The following is an 18,031-nucleotide window of genomic DNA, read 5'->3' as shown; positions in this document are numbered from 1 at the left end:
TATACACAGGCTGTTTTATCACATTGTGGATTCAGATGAAGTCAGCACGAAGATTTTAATGGAATTCAATAAGATGAATCTTCCTGGAGAGGTCACTTTCCTGCCTCTTAACAAGTTAGACGTCAGGGACACTGCTTATCCTGAAACCAATGTGAGTCAGTGTGTGCTATGATCTACCTTTTTGAAGTTACTTCTTGTCATAGGATTTACTTAAATCATGCTATATTGGGATTCACTGTCTTGTCAGGTAAACATGCTGTCTGTATGTAATATAGCTTTGTTGGGTGGGGTTGAGGAGGGAGACAGATAATAGCCAAGATATGAAACAAATTGTAAGCATGCAGTCTTCAGGATGACAGAAGACGTTATAGAATCAGAGAAGAATTTACCAAGCAACTATCATTTAAAAGAGTAAAAGTATTGTAAAGTTTTCTGGATACGTTTTGAAAATAGTTCATACATTAGTATGTGTATGTATTCATTGAAATACCATTGTACAATGAATGTAAAAAGAAGTGGCTAGCATGATGATAGACTGAAAGCAAGTTGCTTTTGTTACCAGCTTGTCCATTTTAAGTGGATTAAAAAATAGTCTTGAGACACCATCCTTGAGAAACTGCATCAAGGTCTTCAACCTCAGAATGTGGGTGGCAGCAGTAACGCTTACCATCCTCTAAGATTAAGACTGAAACCATCTTAGAGTGATCAACAAAAGTGTACTGTCAAGAATCTTTGTTTTGGGGGAGTTGGGGATCGGTCCTGGGGCTTGAGCTCACTGTGGTGTCCCTGAGCTACTTTAGCTCAAGGCTTGCACTCTACTACTTGTGCCACAGCTCCACTTCTGGCCTTTTGGTAGTTAATTGGAGATAAGAGTTTCACAGACTCTCACCTCTGCTGGCTTGCAACCACTATCCTCAGATCTCAGCCTCCTGAGTAGCTAAGAGTGAGCCTCTGGCAGCTGGCACAAGAATCTTGATAAGCTACGAAAGGGCTTTTTTCCCCTACTTTCCAATCTACAAATTACCTACATTATGAATGAATGAAATAAGACAAAAAAATGCATTTAGTGTGATTGTACTTAATATATAAGCATAAAAATAATGTGGAAGATAGAACTAGGAGGTTAGAGGAAGTGATTAGCACAGTCTTGATGATGGTCCTCTCTCAGGTAGCCACTGTGGGTGACCATTATGTGATTAGGATAGGGGCACTCAGGGCTTCTAGATGAAATCCGTGCATTCTGTTTCTGGTGCTATGTGATGTTATATTGGTGTTCTCTTCATAATTCTTTAAGCTAAACTTAGATGTAACACCTTTCTATATAGGATGTATTTGGAAATTTTTAAAGCAGTTCTAAAAACTCTGTCCTGGCAATTTAGGAATTAAAAATGGAGATTTTTTGGTCTGAAACAGTATCTTTCTGAATGTCTTAATTTAGATGCAATCTGATGTATAAAATTAAAATATTTTGAGGAAGTGCTGGTTGTTATTTATTAAGTCCTCAGTGACAGATCCTATACTAAGGGTTTTGTGTATATTAACTCAAAAAAACTTGATATGTAAGGGTGTTTGTGTTTATGTCATAAAGATGTGGGTCATAATTCTGCACATCATTTTTTTTTTGTTTGTTTGTTTGAAGGGTCTGGTTATTTTATTTATTTATTTTTTGCCAGTGTTGGGGCTTGGACTCAGGGCCTGAGCACTGGCCCTGGCCTCTTTTTGCTCAAGGCTAGCACTCTACCACTTGAGCCACATCACCTCTTCTGACTTTTTCTATATATGTGGTGCTGAGAAATTGAACCCAGGGCTTCATGTATACAAGGCAAGCACTCTACCACTAGGCTATATTCCCAGCCCAGATCTGTTTATTTTAATGAGACAAAGAAAACTTTTAGTCACTGACTATAAATTTAGGACCTCGATTTCTGATTATTAAAACACAATATAGCCTGTATTTGGAACCCAAGTTGATCCCCTCTCAGGACCTTAGTAGAGCACTCAGTGTGATTCCACGTTTTGAGACTTGGATACAAAAACTTTTCTTGAACCTGAGCTTGAACCCCAGGCTTCATGCAAGCTTGCTTTGCTAGCACCCTACTGCATACTTTTAACCTTGGACACAGAAACTTGTGTAGTTTCAAGGTGAAATTACAGTAGTTGCACTGATATTTTTTGCTGCACATCATTTTTAATGAATTGTATTGGGGTCTTTGTTAATGAAATCTTGGTTTTCAGGATGCTATTCCTATGATCAGTAAGCTGAGATACAATCCCCGATTTGACAAGGCTTTCAAACATGTGTTTGGAAAGACACTGATCTGTCGAAGCATGGAAGTTTCAACCCAACTGGCCCGTGCTTTCACTATGGATTGCATTACTTTGGAAGGTATGAATATTAATTCCTAGCTTAAACAATTTCTAACAAAACACTTAATACATAGGTTGTACAGTGTGTCACTTGAGCAGTGTGCATGTCTGGTGAACATAAGCTGTGTTAGAGTCATAGTTTTAATAGTATGTGATTTGACAAATTCATGGCCAATTATTTTTATCAGGTTGTTTGTTTTTTATTGCCGATCCTTGGGCTTGAATTCAAGGCCTGGGCCCTGTCCTGGAGCATCTTTATGCTCAAAGCTGGTGCTCTATCGCTTGAGCCACATTGCCACTTCTGGCCTTTTCTGAGTCACATATTGGAGATAAGAGTCTCACAGACTTTCCTGTTCAGGCTGGCTTCGAACTGTGATATTGGAATACAGGTGTGAGCCACCAGCACCTGGCTATCCGTTTTAAATAGTTGTTTGTTCAAGTAAGATTACAAAGAGATTCCATAGTTGATATTTAATTGAAATAAACATTTGGTCTTTAGCACAGATTCTTAATCTTTTTTTGCACTGTGGATTCCTTGGCTATTTGAAACTGATAGATCTCTTCTCAAAGATTTTGGGATCATAAAGGAACCAACTATATTAGCATCATTGTAAAAAAAAAAATTTAATACCTGGGACTGAACTCGGGGCCTTTGCTTGATTTGTTTGCGTACTCACAATTAGTGCTCTACCAATTGAGTCACAACTTTTTGCTTTTTAATTGGGGCTGGAATTTTGTGAACTTTTTTTGCCTTCAGATTTTAGTAGCTTCTTGAGCAGTTGAGATTACAGGCCTGAGCCACTGGCACCTGACAGCTATTATTTTTTGTTTGTTTGTTTGTTTTACTGGTCCTGGGGTTTGAATTGGGGCCTGAGCACTGGTCCCCAGGCTTCTTTTGCTTGAGGCTAGCACTTTCTGGCTTCTTCTGAGTACAATAGTTTATTGAATATAAGAGCCTTCCCAGGCTGGCTTCGAACTGTGATCCTCAGATCTCAAGCTTCCTAAGTAGCTAGGATTACAGGTGTGAGCCACTGGTGCCTAGCTCCATGCTATTATTTTTTATTTATTTTTATTTTTTGGCCAGTCCTGGGGCTTGGACTCAGGGCCTGAGCACTGTCCCTGGCTTCTTCTTGCTCAAGGCTAGCACTCTGCCACTTGAGCCACAGCGCCACTTCTGGCCATTTTCTGTATATGTGGTGCTGGGGAATCGAACCTAGGGCCTCATGTATACGAGGCAAGCACTCTAGCCACTAGGCCATATCCCCAGCCCCATGCTATTATTTTTTGATGCCCAAATTTTCCCAGATTCAGTTAGTGATAACTCCAAGCCGGAGTTCTGTTCTGTTGACATAGAGTGGTTTAAAGTCTCCACTTTTCCTTTTAGTTTTCATTTTGTAGTTAAAGCATTTAAATTAGTCTTACATTATGTCGATTTGTCACTAAGTATAAGAAATGTTGTACAGAATACTATCTTTCTGTTTTGTTTATAGGTGACCAAGTCAGTCACCGAGGAGCTTTAACTGGAGGTTATTATGACACAAGAAAGTCTCGACTTGAATTGCAGAAAGATGTTAGAAAAGCTGAAGAAGAACTAGGGGAACTTGAAGCAAAACTCAATGAAAACCTACGCAGAAATATTGAAAATATCTTTTTGTTTTGTGTTTAATTATTGATACTATAGAAAAAGAATAACGTTTTAATTGAAATATTTGATCTTTTTATATTGTATTTTTTTTCAATAGCAGAGCAGAAGTCCATGTGTTTTATTTTGGCTTTTATTTAACCACAGGAGCTTATGTTTTCCTATTTGCCTTCTGAAGACTAAGTGGAAAAACTAAAAACCACTCTAATATTGATTCTTGGTTTAATTGTTAATTCTAGTGAGTCTACTTTTGAAGGAAAAGAACCTGAGGACAACAAAATGTAAGGCAGTAAGGCAGAGAGGGAACAGAATTAGCCAGTGACTTGTAGAAGGGAATCCTGAGTGTTTCCGGGGGGAGAGCATGAACATACATACATGTTAAGTACATATGGATTAGAAAATGCTCCTTACTCTCTAGAGACTGTCCAGTGCAGATTTGCTGTTATTGGAGGCCAACTAATCCCCAAATCTGAGTAATTGTAGTTCTTTGAGAGAACAGTCACTAGCTTTGGGCTGTGGTTTATGTAATCCTGTAATCCCAGCTACTTAAGGAGGCTGAGATCTGAGGATTGCAGTTCAAAGACAGCCAGGGTAGAAAGGTCATGATATTCTTATCTCCAAAGAATCACCAAAAAGCTGGAAGTGGAACTGTGACTCAAGTATGAGAACAGTTATCTTGACCACAAAAACTTAGGGACAGAACCCAGGTCCTGAGTTCAAACCTGAGAATCAGGAAAAACAAAGCTGCCCAAAATAGTGTTACATGAAGAGTGGCCAGTTGACCTCACTGCTGAATCTGTTGTCCGTTGGAATTTTTAAATAACTGTGGTGCTTTGGTAGAGTGCAGAACTTGCTATGTGCTTTCCATTTTGTCACAATACTAACAGTGCAGGTCCTCGAGCATTAATAAAGTGAATCTTTGCTTCTTTAAGGGCATTCATAAGTGAAATCGGTGATTTTTTTTTTTTTTTTTTTTTTTGCCAGTCCTGAGCTTGGACTCAGGGCCTGAGCACTGTCCCTGGCCTCTTTTTGCTCAAGGCTAGCACTGTGCCACTTGAGCCACAGCACTACTTCTGGCTGTTTTTCTGTATATGTGGTGCTGGGGAATCGAATCCAGGGCTTCATTTATATAAGGCAAGCACTCTTGCCACTGGGCCATATTCCCAGCCCCTTTATTTATCTTTTTGAAGCTACAAATTTATAGCCCTTGTGCCATCAGTGTAAACGGCAACACAAAGAATCTAAGCATGTTAGCTTTTACACTGGGAGAGTCTACAAGGGTCTGTTCTGGATGCTTGGGAGGACTGCCTGGACATGACAAGGTGTGCTAGCACAAAGAAAGTGTGGGTACAGAAAGGGGTCTTGGCAACAGCTGCCAGCTCCTGTTTTGATCATTAACTACACTGAATTGTACCTCCACACTGGGCAAGACTTAGTGTTACACTAAGTCTACCAACTCCCTAGAAGTGGTTTAAGCATAATTGATTTACACAATAGATACTTTTGAATGAAAAGACATTGATGGGTTTTGCTTAAGTTCCTTTATGGACTCCTGGGGGGGTTCTTCTGGTATTTTTTGTTGATGTTTTGGTATAAGCTATTAGTAAATAAGCATGCATGTGATTTGGAGAGTGGAATATGGGGATAAAATGTTTTGAGGTTTTTTTGCAGTGCTGAAGTTTGAACTCAGTAAAGCAAGTGCTCTTCCACTGAACTAAATCCCCAACCCTTTAGCTTCTTTTATGATTGCAAGTGTTTTATGTTGGTAATTAGTTCAATGATGTTATGTAGTCTATAAATTTGGGGAAGTAACTTATTTTGTAGTAAAACTGTAAAAAAGTAAAGCAAAGTGCTCATAAAAACTGAAGAGAATTAGAACATAGGATATTTCTATAACCTGGAGAGAATTTTCCTTAGCTTTGTATATGAATTAATAATGAAATTGATCAGTTGATGAACCAAATGCAGCAGATTGAGACTCAACAAAGAAAATTTAAAGCATCCAGAGACAGCATATTATCGGAAATGAAGATGCTTAAAGAGAAGAGGCAGCAGTCAGAGAAAACCTTCATGCCTAAGGTCCGTAAGTATGTGTGATAGATTTATTTTAACTGTATGGAGTTGGGGGTGTGCCTTGTGGATTCATTGAAGCTCATCTGTTCTGTCATTGTTTGGGCCTGTACCTCTCTGTCCTATACTTACACTCCCATCACCAAGAGTATTCTGTTTATTGTAGGTTGCATTCCAGCTTCCACCTTAATTGGATAAGTTGGCATTTTGGTTATAGTTTAGTAGTATTGTCTGACAGTATTTAACTTATCAGTACCTTTTTTTGTCTAAAAAGGATTACGGAGTTATTTCAGTATTGTGCTTTGATATGATTGTGCCAAAATTGATACAAATAGTTTATTATCGTCTCATAAACTTGAAGCACTTTTGATAAAAAGCTTTATTAAATGTATCAATAGTGCCAAGCTCACTACTGTAATCCTAGCTACTTAGGAAGCTGAGATCTAAACATTATAGTTTGTAGCCAGCCTGGGCAGAAAAGTCCCTGTGAGACTTTTATCTCTAATAAACTACTTATAAAAGCCAAAGTGGCACTGTGGCTCAAGTGGTAGTTCAGGGACAGCGCCCAGGCCCTGACTTCAATCCCCAGGACTGGCCGAACAAACAAACAAAACTCCCTACTTTGCTCCCTTGACAAAACTTGAAAAAAATTCAGTACAGAAGCTTACTGTGGGGGTTAGTTCCCTATAAATAAGTTGAGAATATCACAAGTTGAAAGTTCATTTAGTATATTAACCTACTGAAAGTAGGGTTTTGCAACACATATAGTACTTAGTATTTAATTGGATTATGCGATTAGGTATAGCTTGTATCTAGGTATTTTTTAAAAGCAAGGTGGTGATTAAGGCCCTTATTAATAAGTGGGAAATGTACTTGTCACGTAGCAACGAAGCTTACAGAGTTTGGAGGCGAGTTTGCATGCCATGGAATCCACCAGAGAGTCACTGAAAGCGGAGCTGGGGACCGATTTGCTTTCTCAGCTTAGTCTGGAAGATCAGAAAAGAGTGGATGCACTGAATGATGAGATTCGGCAACTTCAACAGGCAAGTACACCTAACAAGGAAAAGATGATTCGTAAATTAGCCGTTGTACAAAGTCCCTTCCTTGCAATATATAAGAATCTGAAAAGGCAAATTGAAAAAACAAAGATGAGACTTGAATTTTTTCTATCTATAAGAGCAAATAAAGTTAAAGTTTTGTAGATGTTTGGATTATAAAAGAAGTTTTCCATCTTAATGCACATGTTTTACTAGTGAGTTTGAGTACACGTGTATGCATATATAAAGATGCATTTTTCTGACTACTAACAAAGTATTGCTTTGGTTAATTCTTGGGTGTTTGGTGTTTGGGGGAGAGACTTACTTGTTTTAAGCCCAGGCCTTCCCTAGCCTGGTCTGGAAACGCTGTCCTAGGCCGGCACTAAGATCCTCAGACTTCCTGATGCTGACTTTTTTTTTTTTTAATGCATCTATGTAAGCAACTAATACTGAATCCAATACAAGAAAAGTAGGAAAGAAACGTCTTTTGGGCAGCAAGCCTTAGAAAATGAACTAGACAAAACTTTTTTTCCCACTGAGTCTTGTTTATAGCCCAGACTTCGAAGGTCTTCCTCAGCTTCCTGAGTGCTGGTTTTACAGATGTGCAAAACCTGCCTGGCTGTCGAGTCAAGAAAGTGAAGAGGGGCTGGCTGGGAACACGACCCACTAGCAAGAGTGCTTGCCTCGTATACGTGAAGCCCTAGGTTCGATTCCTCAGCACCACATATATAGAAAAGGCCAGAAGTGGCACTGTGGCTCAAGTGGTAGAGTGCTGGCCTTGAGCAAAAAGAAGCCAGGGACAGTGCTCAGGCCCTGAGTTCAAGCCCCAGGACTGGAAAAAAAAAGAAAAAAGAAAGAAAAAGTGAAGAAAGGATAGCACCTGTTGAAAGGGTAGAAACCATTTCTGCTGGTTGCTAGTGGCTTACACCTGTCATCCTAGCTACTCAGGAGGCTGAGATCTGAGGATCACAATTCGAGGCCAGTCTAGGCAGGAAAGTTTATGAGACCCATATCTAAAAGCTGGGAGCAGAGCTGCAACTAAAGAGTAGAATGCTAGTCTTGAGCAAAAAAAGCTAAGGAGAGTGATCAGGCCCTGAGTTCAAGCCCTATCCCCCCCCCCCCCCCCAGAATATGACATCACACTACTTTTCAGCTCACTAGAGTCCAGGTAATGGAAAGGACAACAGATGAACATTTGTAAGCATGCTCATGATTATGCGGACAACTAATTTTTCTTTTCCTAATTATAGGAAAACAGACAGTTGCTAAATGAAAGAATTAAATTAGAAGGCATTATCACTCGAGTAGAAACTTACCTTAATGAGAATCTGAGAAAACGCTTGGACCAAGTAGAACAGGTATGTCTGTTTTGGGGGGGCTCCTTGTTGCCCATAACTGAAAGTGGTTGCATGAAGCTCAGGCTCAAAGCCCAAACTGTCCAGCACAGACACACCAGCCTTGGAGGATGAACCCCTGTTAGAGCATAGCACAGCTTAATTTCAGCCTCGGGAACAGTGTCTGCAAGGGAACTGAAGACCTTTGGGAGTGACATTGATTTACCGCCAGGCACACCTGGCATGGTGGAGACAGCACACTGGCGCCAGCAGGGGTAGGAGGGAGGGGCGGCGTCCTGTGTGGACAGGTCCCCTAGCTAGCCCACGCACGGAATGAGCAGCATCGTCTGTCTGTGTGAGAATGACACAGCTGGACCACTTACACAGTTTGCACCCCAGACAAAGCAGACAGCATTGGGTCCTTAAAGTCCATGTGGCAGTTCTCCACAGCAAGGATGCAGACAGGCAAGCAAAGCCCAAGAAGTGGGCAGAGAGTCAAGTGAGTCCGAAACATGGGCCCGTCATCCTCTGTAGGAAAAAGCAGACAAGATGCCACCCCCCTGCATTCGCCACAGCCACCAAACCTCCAGATGATCAGAACTGACGAGGAAATCTGAAAGGCTGTAGTTTATTGCAGGGCATGGAGGGAGAGAGGAAGGAGATGGGGAGACTAAAGTCAGATGCTAGCCGCCGCCAGGGTTAGGTGGTGACTGCCATCATGTTGTTGAGCTTGACACAGAAGCAGTCACGCGGACACTGCTGTCCCCGCTCACAGAGGCTTTGCATCTCTCCCCTGTCATAATTCACTTCATCTGGTGGGCACGCACTGTCAACATTTGTGCATGGGTTCTTTAAGTGTGCACTATAGATCTGAAAATCTTTATGATGAGAGGAAGCACCAAAACAGGCAAGTCACACCACAGAGGAAGAGCTGAGCTTGAACACCAGCGTTTCAGATAGCACATCAGGTGCAGCTTCCTTGCCCTTTGAGTGTGGCTTATGGCATTTGTAGACATGGGGTGAACTGGAGGTAGCTGGTGCTGGGTAGAGAAGCCTGGTTTAATCTAGTAGGGAAGCTTTCCCCTTCCCTGACCTGGTGATTGATTGGGTTAAACATAGAGTACAGTAGTAACTGAGCTCCCCTTCCTGGGCTAGTGAGCTGAGGACTAACTTATTGTAGCACCCTTGAGTGGCGTTGGCCACTGCTTCTGTTTGAAATGAAGCTGTGTTTTGATTTGGCTTTCAATACATGGCTGATTGGTAGAATACTGTACAGATGGATTTTGCTTACCTTCCTTTAGTTGTCTTTGTGAGTCCAGTGGTTATGGGGATTTTATAATGATAATACTGATGATGATGATAATTGATGATGATGATTTTAATTTTTGGTTTGAGGTGTTTCCTTGACTTTGTTTTTTAGCTGAAGTGTGTAACTGAACAGGAAATCGTGTCTAAGACGGCACACTTCCTTACAGAGCTGTTATACCATCCTTTCTTGCTGAGAAAGTAGACTCAAGTCTTAAATACTGCCTTTTAATTGTGTCCTCTAGCTTTCAAGATGTAGGGCCGTGCTGTCTCTCACCTGTGTGGAAGTAATGCTTTGTACCTTCTTTATGCTATGTAGTGGTGACTGCTTTATCCACTGGTTTAATGCTGTTGCTAGAGAATGTTTTTGTTCCAGTGATGATAGGGAAGCTAGTTAAAAATGGTGCTGGGTCCCCTGGCAGTAAAAGAGAACTTGGATGGTTTCTTTTCTCTTCTCTTTTTGCTTCCTTTTTAACAACATGTGCTGGAAGCCTATAATTTGGTTGGGATGACTGCAGAAACTAGAAAGGCAGGTGCTGCTATTGATGTACCACATACCTCCATTACTGCCCTTTTATATAAACACACACTTATATTTATCATTTGAATGTTTGAGAACTTTAGCTTTGGAAAAAAGTATCTCAGTTTACTATGTTGGCATCATGTAGAAATTAATAGGGGCTGGGAATATGGCCTAGTGGCAAGAGTGCTTGCCTCATATACATGAGGCCCTGGGTTCGATTCCTCAGCACCACATATACAGAAAACGGCCAGAAGTGGCGCTGTGGCTCAAGTGGCAGAGTGCTAACCTTGAGCAAAAAAGAAGCCAGGGACAGTGCTCAGGCCCTGAGTTCACGGCCTAGGACTGGCCAAAAAAAAAGAAAGAAAGAAAAAAAGAAATTAATAGTCATATTGCTCTGGAAATGTTAAATTTGATTTTTTCAAGTGAGTACAATAGTGATACTGTGTTACATATGAAGATCTTACCCATGAGGTTTAATTATAGACATTCAAAGTATCGTCTAAAGAAAAAGAAGAGTGGTTGTAGGAGAGCTGTGTTTGTGACCCTTGGCTTTGGGGATGCTTGAGACCAGCCATGTTGACTACAGGCCTGGTTGAGCTCTACTACTGCCACCTAGTGTGCAGCTTCCAGCAAGTCTCTTAATACTTCTGGCCTCAGTTTCCTGTTGTAGGAAATAACACTACAGTAGTACCTGCTTTGACCCCTACTCTAGCATATTCCCAATGCTCAGCAGGTGCTGCTAATGCTTTCTCAGAAGTAGTGAAATGCTAAGAACATTTCTAGTAATTTTATCATTACTCTTTTTCCCCTATAATAGGTGCTTCAGTTATGTGAGGTTATATGAACTACATATGATTTTGTTCTTCTGAGTGTCCATATTTAACAACAGCTATGGAATTCTTGACAGTGAAAACATTTTGAAAATAACACAGTTCCTATTTTGTGGCTTAGTCCTCATGGTCCTTTTATGTGTCAGGAACTTAACGAACTGAGGGAGACGGAGGGAGGCACGGTGCTGACCGCCACCACATCTGAACTCGAGGCCATCAACAAAAGAGTAAAAGACACCATGGCACGGTCCGAAGGTACGTTTGTATGTAGACAGTTTTTGATACTTGGCAAAATGGAGCTTGTTTGCTCTATATAGCTGTTTACTACATGCTGAAATACCAGATAAGCAAAAGCGCATACTAAGAATTTTTTTGTGTTGTTCATCATCATAACTTACAGTGAATTGAGTTTTAGTAGGCTAATCATAAATAATAACTTTCACTTTGCTGAAATGTTTTCGACAATTTTATACCAAATGACCTTATAGCATCTTTTTTTTTTTTTTTTTTTGCCAGTCGTGGGCCTTGGACTCAGGGCCTGAGCACTGTCCCTGGCTTCTTCCCGCTCAAGGCTAGCACTCTGCCACTTGAGCCACAGCGCCGCTTCTGGCCGTTTTCTGTATATGTGGTGCTGGGGAATCGAACCTAGGGCCTCGTGTATCCGAGGCAGGCACTCTTGCCACTAGGCTATATCCCCAGCCCCTTATAGCATCTTTTTAACAAAGGATAAACTATTCTCAGCTAGATGCTAGTGGCCCACACTTGTACCAGCTGCTCAGGAGACTGAGATCTGAGGATAGTGGTTTAAAGCTAGCCTGGGCAGAAAAGTCCATGAGGCTCTTTTCTTCAGTTAACCATTAAAAAAGCTAGAGGTATAGCTGTGGCTCAAGTTGTAGAGTGGACAGCCTTGAGCGAAAAGGCTAAGGCTGTTGCTTAGGCCCTAGTTCAAGCCTTAATACCATCACCAGCAAACATATATATTTGAATTTCTTAGCATTTAGTTGTTGAGAAGAAAAGCTTTTTTAGTTTTAAAAATAAAAACGTGAACATTAAATGATGAAAAATATTTAATGGGTACTTATTGTCAGAATGACAGCTCATATACATTCTAACAAATTTTGTTCAGATTTAAGTGGCTTGTGAATTTTTTCTTTTTTCCTAGTCTTGGGCCTTGGACTCAGGGCCTGAGCACTGTCCCTGGCTTCTTTTTGCTCAAGGCTAGCACTCTGCCACTTGAGCCACAGCACCACTTCTGGCCTTTTCTATATATGTGGTGCTGGGGAATTGAACCCAGGGCTTCATGTATGCGAGGCAAGCACTCTTGCCAGTAGGCCATATTCCCAGCCCCTGGCTTGTGAATTTTTACATTAAAATTTACACACTGGAAATACCTAAAACCTTATTTTGGGAGCTAGGACAAGTCTTTGTTCTGGCTGAGAAGTAGCCCCTAACAAATTAATTTTGTCTCCCCTCCCCGCATTATAGATTTGGACAACTCCATTGATAAAACAGAGGCTGGAATTAAGGAGCTTCAAAAAAGTATGGAGCGCTGGAAAAATATGGAAAAAGAACACATGGATGCTATAAACCATGATACTAAAGAACTGGAAAAGATGACAAATCGGCAGGGCATGCTGTTAAAGAAAAAAGAAGAATGTATGAAGAAAATTCGAGAACTTGGGTCACTTCCCCAGGAAGCGTTTGAAAAGTACCAGACGCTGAGCCTCAAGCAGGTAAATCTTGTTTTAAGAATGGAAGTACCTACACCAGTCTCTGAGTAGTACATGCTTTCATCATGCTTTATTTTCTCTTGTAGTTGTTTCGGAAACTCGAACAGTGCAACACAGAACTAAAGAAGTACAGCCATGTAAACAAAAAGGCTTTAGATCAGTTTGTAAATTTTTCTGAGCAGAAGGAAAAGTTAATAAAGCGACAAGAAGAGTTGGATAGAGGGTACAAATCCATTATGGAACTGATGAATGTACTTGAACTTCGAAAATATGAGGCTATTCAGTTAACTTTTAAACAGGTATGTTTCTGTCTATAGTTAACATAGGAAAAAGGCTCAGCACTTACTCTGGATCTGACATACATGAACAAATCCATTTCACAGATCTCTGACATATTTATTAACCTAAATGTTGTACACAGGTTTTGAGAAGAATCCAGTGGGTAGTCTTTTTTTTTTAAGGTTGGGGGGCTGTGGAGCTGAGGGTTGAACCCACCGTGCTTATTTATCCACTGAGCTGCATCCTTGGCTCTTGGCCTTTGACATAAGGCTTTCCTATATGGCTCGTGCCGGCCTTAGACTTCACGTAGCTCAGACTGACCGCAAGCTCTCAATCTTTCTGTGTAAACCTCCCCAGATGCTGAGATAATAGGTATGTGCTACCAAACCTGATGGTGGTAACCGCTGCTGCTGCTACTACTTATAGTAGTAGCTATTAGACAGTACTGGTTTGAATTCCGCTTCATGCTTGCTAGGTAGGTACTGTATTCCTTGAGCTGTGTCTCTGCCTTTTTTTTTTTTTTCTCTGTTCGTTTTTGAGATAGGGTGTCACTTTTTGACACCCTGCTTGGACTTCAGTCTTCCTGTTTATGGTGCCCATTGCAGCTGGGATGACAGGTTTGTGTCAGTGCACTTGGGCTCCCCTCCATTGAAATGGGGTCTTGTGAACTTTTTTGCCTGGGCTGTCCTTCATGTTTTTCCTTGTGTCACCCTCCTAATTAGCTAGGATAACAGGCATGAATCATTGTGTCCAGCAGTGACTCTTGTTCAGAACATTAAAACATAATTGTGATTACTTTAAAATTTATCCTGGTTTCAAGCAGTAGCTAAGCAAAATTTGTATTTGAAGGTATCAAAGAACTTCAGTGAAGTATTCCAGAAGCTTGTTCCTGGTGGCAAAGCTACTTTGGTGATGAAGAAAGGCGACGTGGAGGGCAGCCAGTCCCAGGACGAAGGAGAAGGGAGCGGGGAAAGCGAGAGGGGCTCCGGGTCACAGAGCAGTGTCCCGTCAGTCGACCAGTTCACCGGAGTTGGCATTAGGGTAAAGAAACATCGCATCTGTCCTTACAGCATTGCTGTTGGTAATCTACAGTTGGTAGATGCATTTGCTGTTGTAATTGCTACATTGTGTGTATGCAGTGTGATTCTAAAAGTGATCATGGAAGAATTGAGTCTACTCTGGTACAAAGTCCACCGCACAGTAATCCCCCTGCAACTAATACATGCTAATAAAAATGTAAGAAGAGTGACGGTGCCTGTTCTGATATTACCTTATCAGTGTGTTGTCTTAGGTGTCCTTCACAGGAAAACAAGGAGAAATGAGGGAGATGCAGCAGCTTTCCGGGGGGCAGAAATCCTTGGTGGCTCTTGCTCTGATTTTTGCCATTCAGAAGTGTGACCCAGCTCCTTTCTACTTGTTCGACGAGATCGACCAGGCTCTGGATGCGCAGCACAGGAAGGCCGTATCAGGTGCAGCTTCGGTTTTGTTACCTAGCCCTGGTGTGCTTCAAGGTGGTGGCTTCCTTCTTAGCGTAGAGGGACTAGATAGGATAGATACAGCCAAACGTGCATACAGAGAACAGCCCTCTCCCAATGTGTAAGGGCAGAATTAGATTCACCTTTTTGTTTTGTTGCCAATTTTGGCTCTCCTTACATTTGAACTCAAAGCTCCCGGTTTAGAAAGATGTTGCTCTGCCACCTGAACTGTGACTACCCCTGCTTCTTGCTGGTTACTTTGGAGATGGAGTCTAGTGAGCTTTTATCTGCCTGGCTGACCTTGAACCACCCACCATCTTTCAGATCTCAGCCTCCTAGTTTCCTGAGCAGTTAGGATTATAGGCATGAATTATCAGTGCCTGCTAGGTTGTTTAAATGCACAATTAACATGCTTGTTTGATGTGTGTATGTTTGTGTATATGTATATATAGTGTGTGTAAACTTAATTTGCTCTGACATTTTTAATACTGTGTTAAAAGTTTTAATACTATGTTAAAAATTTCTTCATTAAAAACTTCTGTAACTTTAAAATTGAGTTTAAAGATTTGTTCTTTAAAAGGTCAGGTTGGCAATATTATGCAGATAGATATTCAATACTGCTTTTAATGTTTTGAACTTTAGGTAAGAGTGAAAAATAGCTACTGTAAAATTTTTTCAAATCTAAATGACTTTTCACAGATATGATTATGGAACTTGCTGTACATGCTCAGTTCATAACAACTACTTTTCGGCCTGAACTACTCGAGTCAGCTGACAAATTCTATGGTGTAAAATTCAGAAACAAGGTAATTTTATTTCACTTGGCATTGGTTTGCTAGTGTTGAAGTCATTGAGTCTTTACCTTCCTGTCAGTCTATTTGATGCTTTTTTTTTCGGGGGGGGGGGGTGGTTGTTCCATTCCTGAGACTTGAACTCAGGGCCTGGGTGCTGTCCCTGAGTTCTTTGGCTCTACCACCTCAACTACAGCTGTACAGCTGACATTTTGGTGCTTAACTAGAGATGAAAGTCTCACAGGTGCCAGTGGCCCATGCCTGTAATCCTAGCTACTCAGGAGGCTGAGATCTGGAGATTGTGATTCAAAGCCAGCCTGGGCAGGAAAGTCAGTGAGACTCTTACCTCCAATAAACGACCAGAAAAAGCTGGAAGTGGCGCTGTGGCCCAAATGGTAAGAGCGGTAAGCCTAGAGCACAAAGAGGCTCAGGGACAGTAACAGTGTCCACGCCCTGAGTTCAAGCCCTAGGACCAGCAAAAAAAAAAAAAAAAAAAAAAAAAGTCTCAGTGCCTAGGCTGGCCTTGGACCGTGTTCCTCAGATCTCAGCCTCTTCAGTTACGATTGCGGGTGTGAGTCACTGGCTCCTGGCTTCCGTGCTTCTTTAATACAGTCTTTTATCAGTTACATACAATTCTTGGCTTGGTAACTCCCAGCCTGAAGATCTGTGGATGAAATAGCAAAGTAGTATAATTTACACCAAAAGATGGTTCATGTGTCTTAGCTGTAAGCACTTCTTTTTTTTTTTTTTGGCCAGTCCTGGGCCTTGGACTCAGGGCCTGAGCACTGTCCGTGGCTTCTTTTTGCTCAAGGCAAGCACTCTGCCACTTGAGCCACAGCGCCACTTCTGGCCGTTTTCTGTATATGTGGTGCTGGGGAATCGAACCTAGGGCTTCATGTATACGAGGCAAGCACTCTTGCCACTAGGCCATATTCCCAGCCTGTAAGCACTTCTTGACACCTTCCAAGGAAGGGTCCATGCATCGAGGCGCCACTCAAATAGAAGTTTTACCCGTGCCTCAGAAATTGTTTATGACGTGCTAAGGAAAACTTGTAGTGATGGCTTTTCCCTTTGCAGTGCAGATCTGGGGTGTGCGTTTGGGGCCTGACAGGTTTTGTGTTTGCTTTTGTTCTTCAGGTTAGCCACATTGACGTGATCACAGCAGAGATGGCCAAGGACTTCGTAGAAGACGACACCACGCACGGCTGAGGGGCGGCTGCGCACGCTTCCGCAGACGTGCATAGCTTCGTGGCTCTTGTGCCCGGGAACTGTACATTTAAACCTAATATTTAGTCATGATTGCTCATTTTTAGATTTAGAATATACATAGTCCTTTTATATTTCTGTCTTTGTATTTTATAAAATACTCTAACGTGGCATTTTTACCTCGAGTTTGACTTTTATTCTCCTCATGGCATTTTGTAAAGTATCATCCTCCTATGTTAAATCTTGTGAAAACATCCTAAATATTCTTTCTTAATTATTTTACCAACTATCTTGCCTCTTTTTATAGCTTCAAATAAATAATTGGTTTTATGACTAATTTAGCATTTTATATGTTTTTGTCATTGTAATAATTTTTCTCAAATATCTCCTTTTTTTGTTCACTAACGTTTGTGTTGGGCAGTCTAGCTCTTCTGTCTTCGACCTTCAGATTCTTTGGTGAGATAAATTAATAGAAATACTTGTAATTTTGCCCAAGAAAGAAGTCATTTGCACTTAAGAGAAAGAAGTTCAGTTTCATATGTTGCTTTTTGCAGTGGTTTTCATCCCATGCTTGAATCGTGGGTAACTTCTAGAAATGTGACGCTGCCAGGTTCTTCCTGGGTGGGCTCTTCAGTTGTGAGGAGGAGTGGGCTGGGCTGGTCGTGGCCACCACCAGGCCCCTGGCTCACTGTAGCAACCCTTTGAAAATTATTTTCAATTTAAGGTGGCAGTGTATTTATTTGAACATGTGGCGTGGGAAGGTGGTTTCTAGTTAATGAATGCAGAGTATAGGACAGCCTCCCCCCACCCCCATTTTTTTTTTCCCTGAGTCAGTAGATTCTGAAGACTCGTTCTTCCCCTCTCCTCTTCTCCTATAAGTCTTTGGGGGCTTTTCTATTTTCAAATGGTTGAGATGTAAATTCACATGCCATAAAATTCACCCACGTGCACTTGTACAATTCAGTATTGTTAGTCTAGTCACATCATTGTGCACCCATTCCTGCAGTCTAATTTTAGACTCATTTTTTTTATTGCTGACAAAATAAACCACAAGTTAGCAGTTGACTCCCTCTTCAGCCCCTGACAACACAAATTGACTTTCTCCCTTAATGCCACGGGTCTGCAGTTCTGGGTGCAGCTTCTTCATTTAGCATGGAGTTTTCAAGGTTCATCCATGCATTCTGTGATGCGTCAGCACGATTCCTTTCTGCCCAATCTCTGCTTTCCCCAGTAGCTAGGGTTACAAGCATGAGTCACTGTGCCCAGCTTAGAAATAATATGCCTATTCTTCCATCCTCTTCTTCCATCCTCTTTTAGTTATTTCTCCTTCCTTGTTCTGGAGCTCAAACAACACAAGTTTCCTTTGGGGAGGTGGGGGGGGGGCACTGTCCCTGAGCTGCTTTTGCTCAAGGCTAGCAGCACTCTACCACTTAAGCCACAGT

General features: G+C 41.4%; 1 protein-coding gene across 1 annotated transcript in view; it reads left to right on the top strand.

Annotated features, from left to right (window-relative positions):
- Positions 1–16,926, top strand: part of Smc3 (structural maintenance of chromosomes 3) — a 41,881-nt gene extending 24,955 nt beyond the window's left edge. Inside the window, exons 17-29 of the mRNA XM_048338279.1 lie at positions 10–151; positions 2,236–2,386; positions 3,858–4,010; positions 5,937–6,088; positions 6,964–7,122; positions 8,367–8,474; positions 11,255–11,363; positions 12,594–12,841; positions 12,925–13,137; positions 13,967–14,158; positions 14,409–14,586; positions 15,292–15,398; positions 16,521–16,926. Coding sequence (XP_048194236.1) covers positions 10–151; positions 2,236–2,386; positions 3,858–4,010; positions 5,937–6,088; positions 6,964–7,122; positions 8,367–8,474; positions 11,255–11,363; positions 12,594–12,841; positions 12,925–13,137; positions 13,967–14,158; positions 14,409–14,586; positions 15,292–15,398; positions 16,521–16,592 — 1,984 coding nt within the window. The 3' untranslated portion in view covers positions 16,593–16,926. The remainder of the gene's footprint in view (positions 1–9; positions 152–2,235; positions 2,387–3,857; positions 4,011–5,936; positions 6,089–6,963; positions 7,123–8,366; positions 8,475–11,254; positions 11,364–12,593; positions 12,842–12,924; positions 13,138–13,966; positions 14,159–14,408; positions 14,587–15,291; positions 15,399–16,520) is intronic.
- Positions 16,927–18,031: the final 1,105 nt, after the last annotated feature.

The sequence above is a fragment of the Perognathus longimembris genome, chromosome 2, assembly GCF_023159225.1.
Source record: "Perognathus longimembris pacificus isolate PPM17 chromosome 2, ASM2315922v1, whole genome shotgun sequence".
Classification (NCBI taxonomy): Eukaryota; Metazoa; Chordata; class Mammalia; order Rodentia; family Heteromyidae; genus Perognathus; species Perognathus longimembris.
Note: the sequence above shows the minus strand (reverse complement) of the source record. Positions and strands in the feature narration are given on the sequence as shown.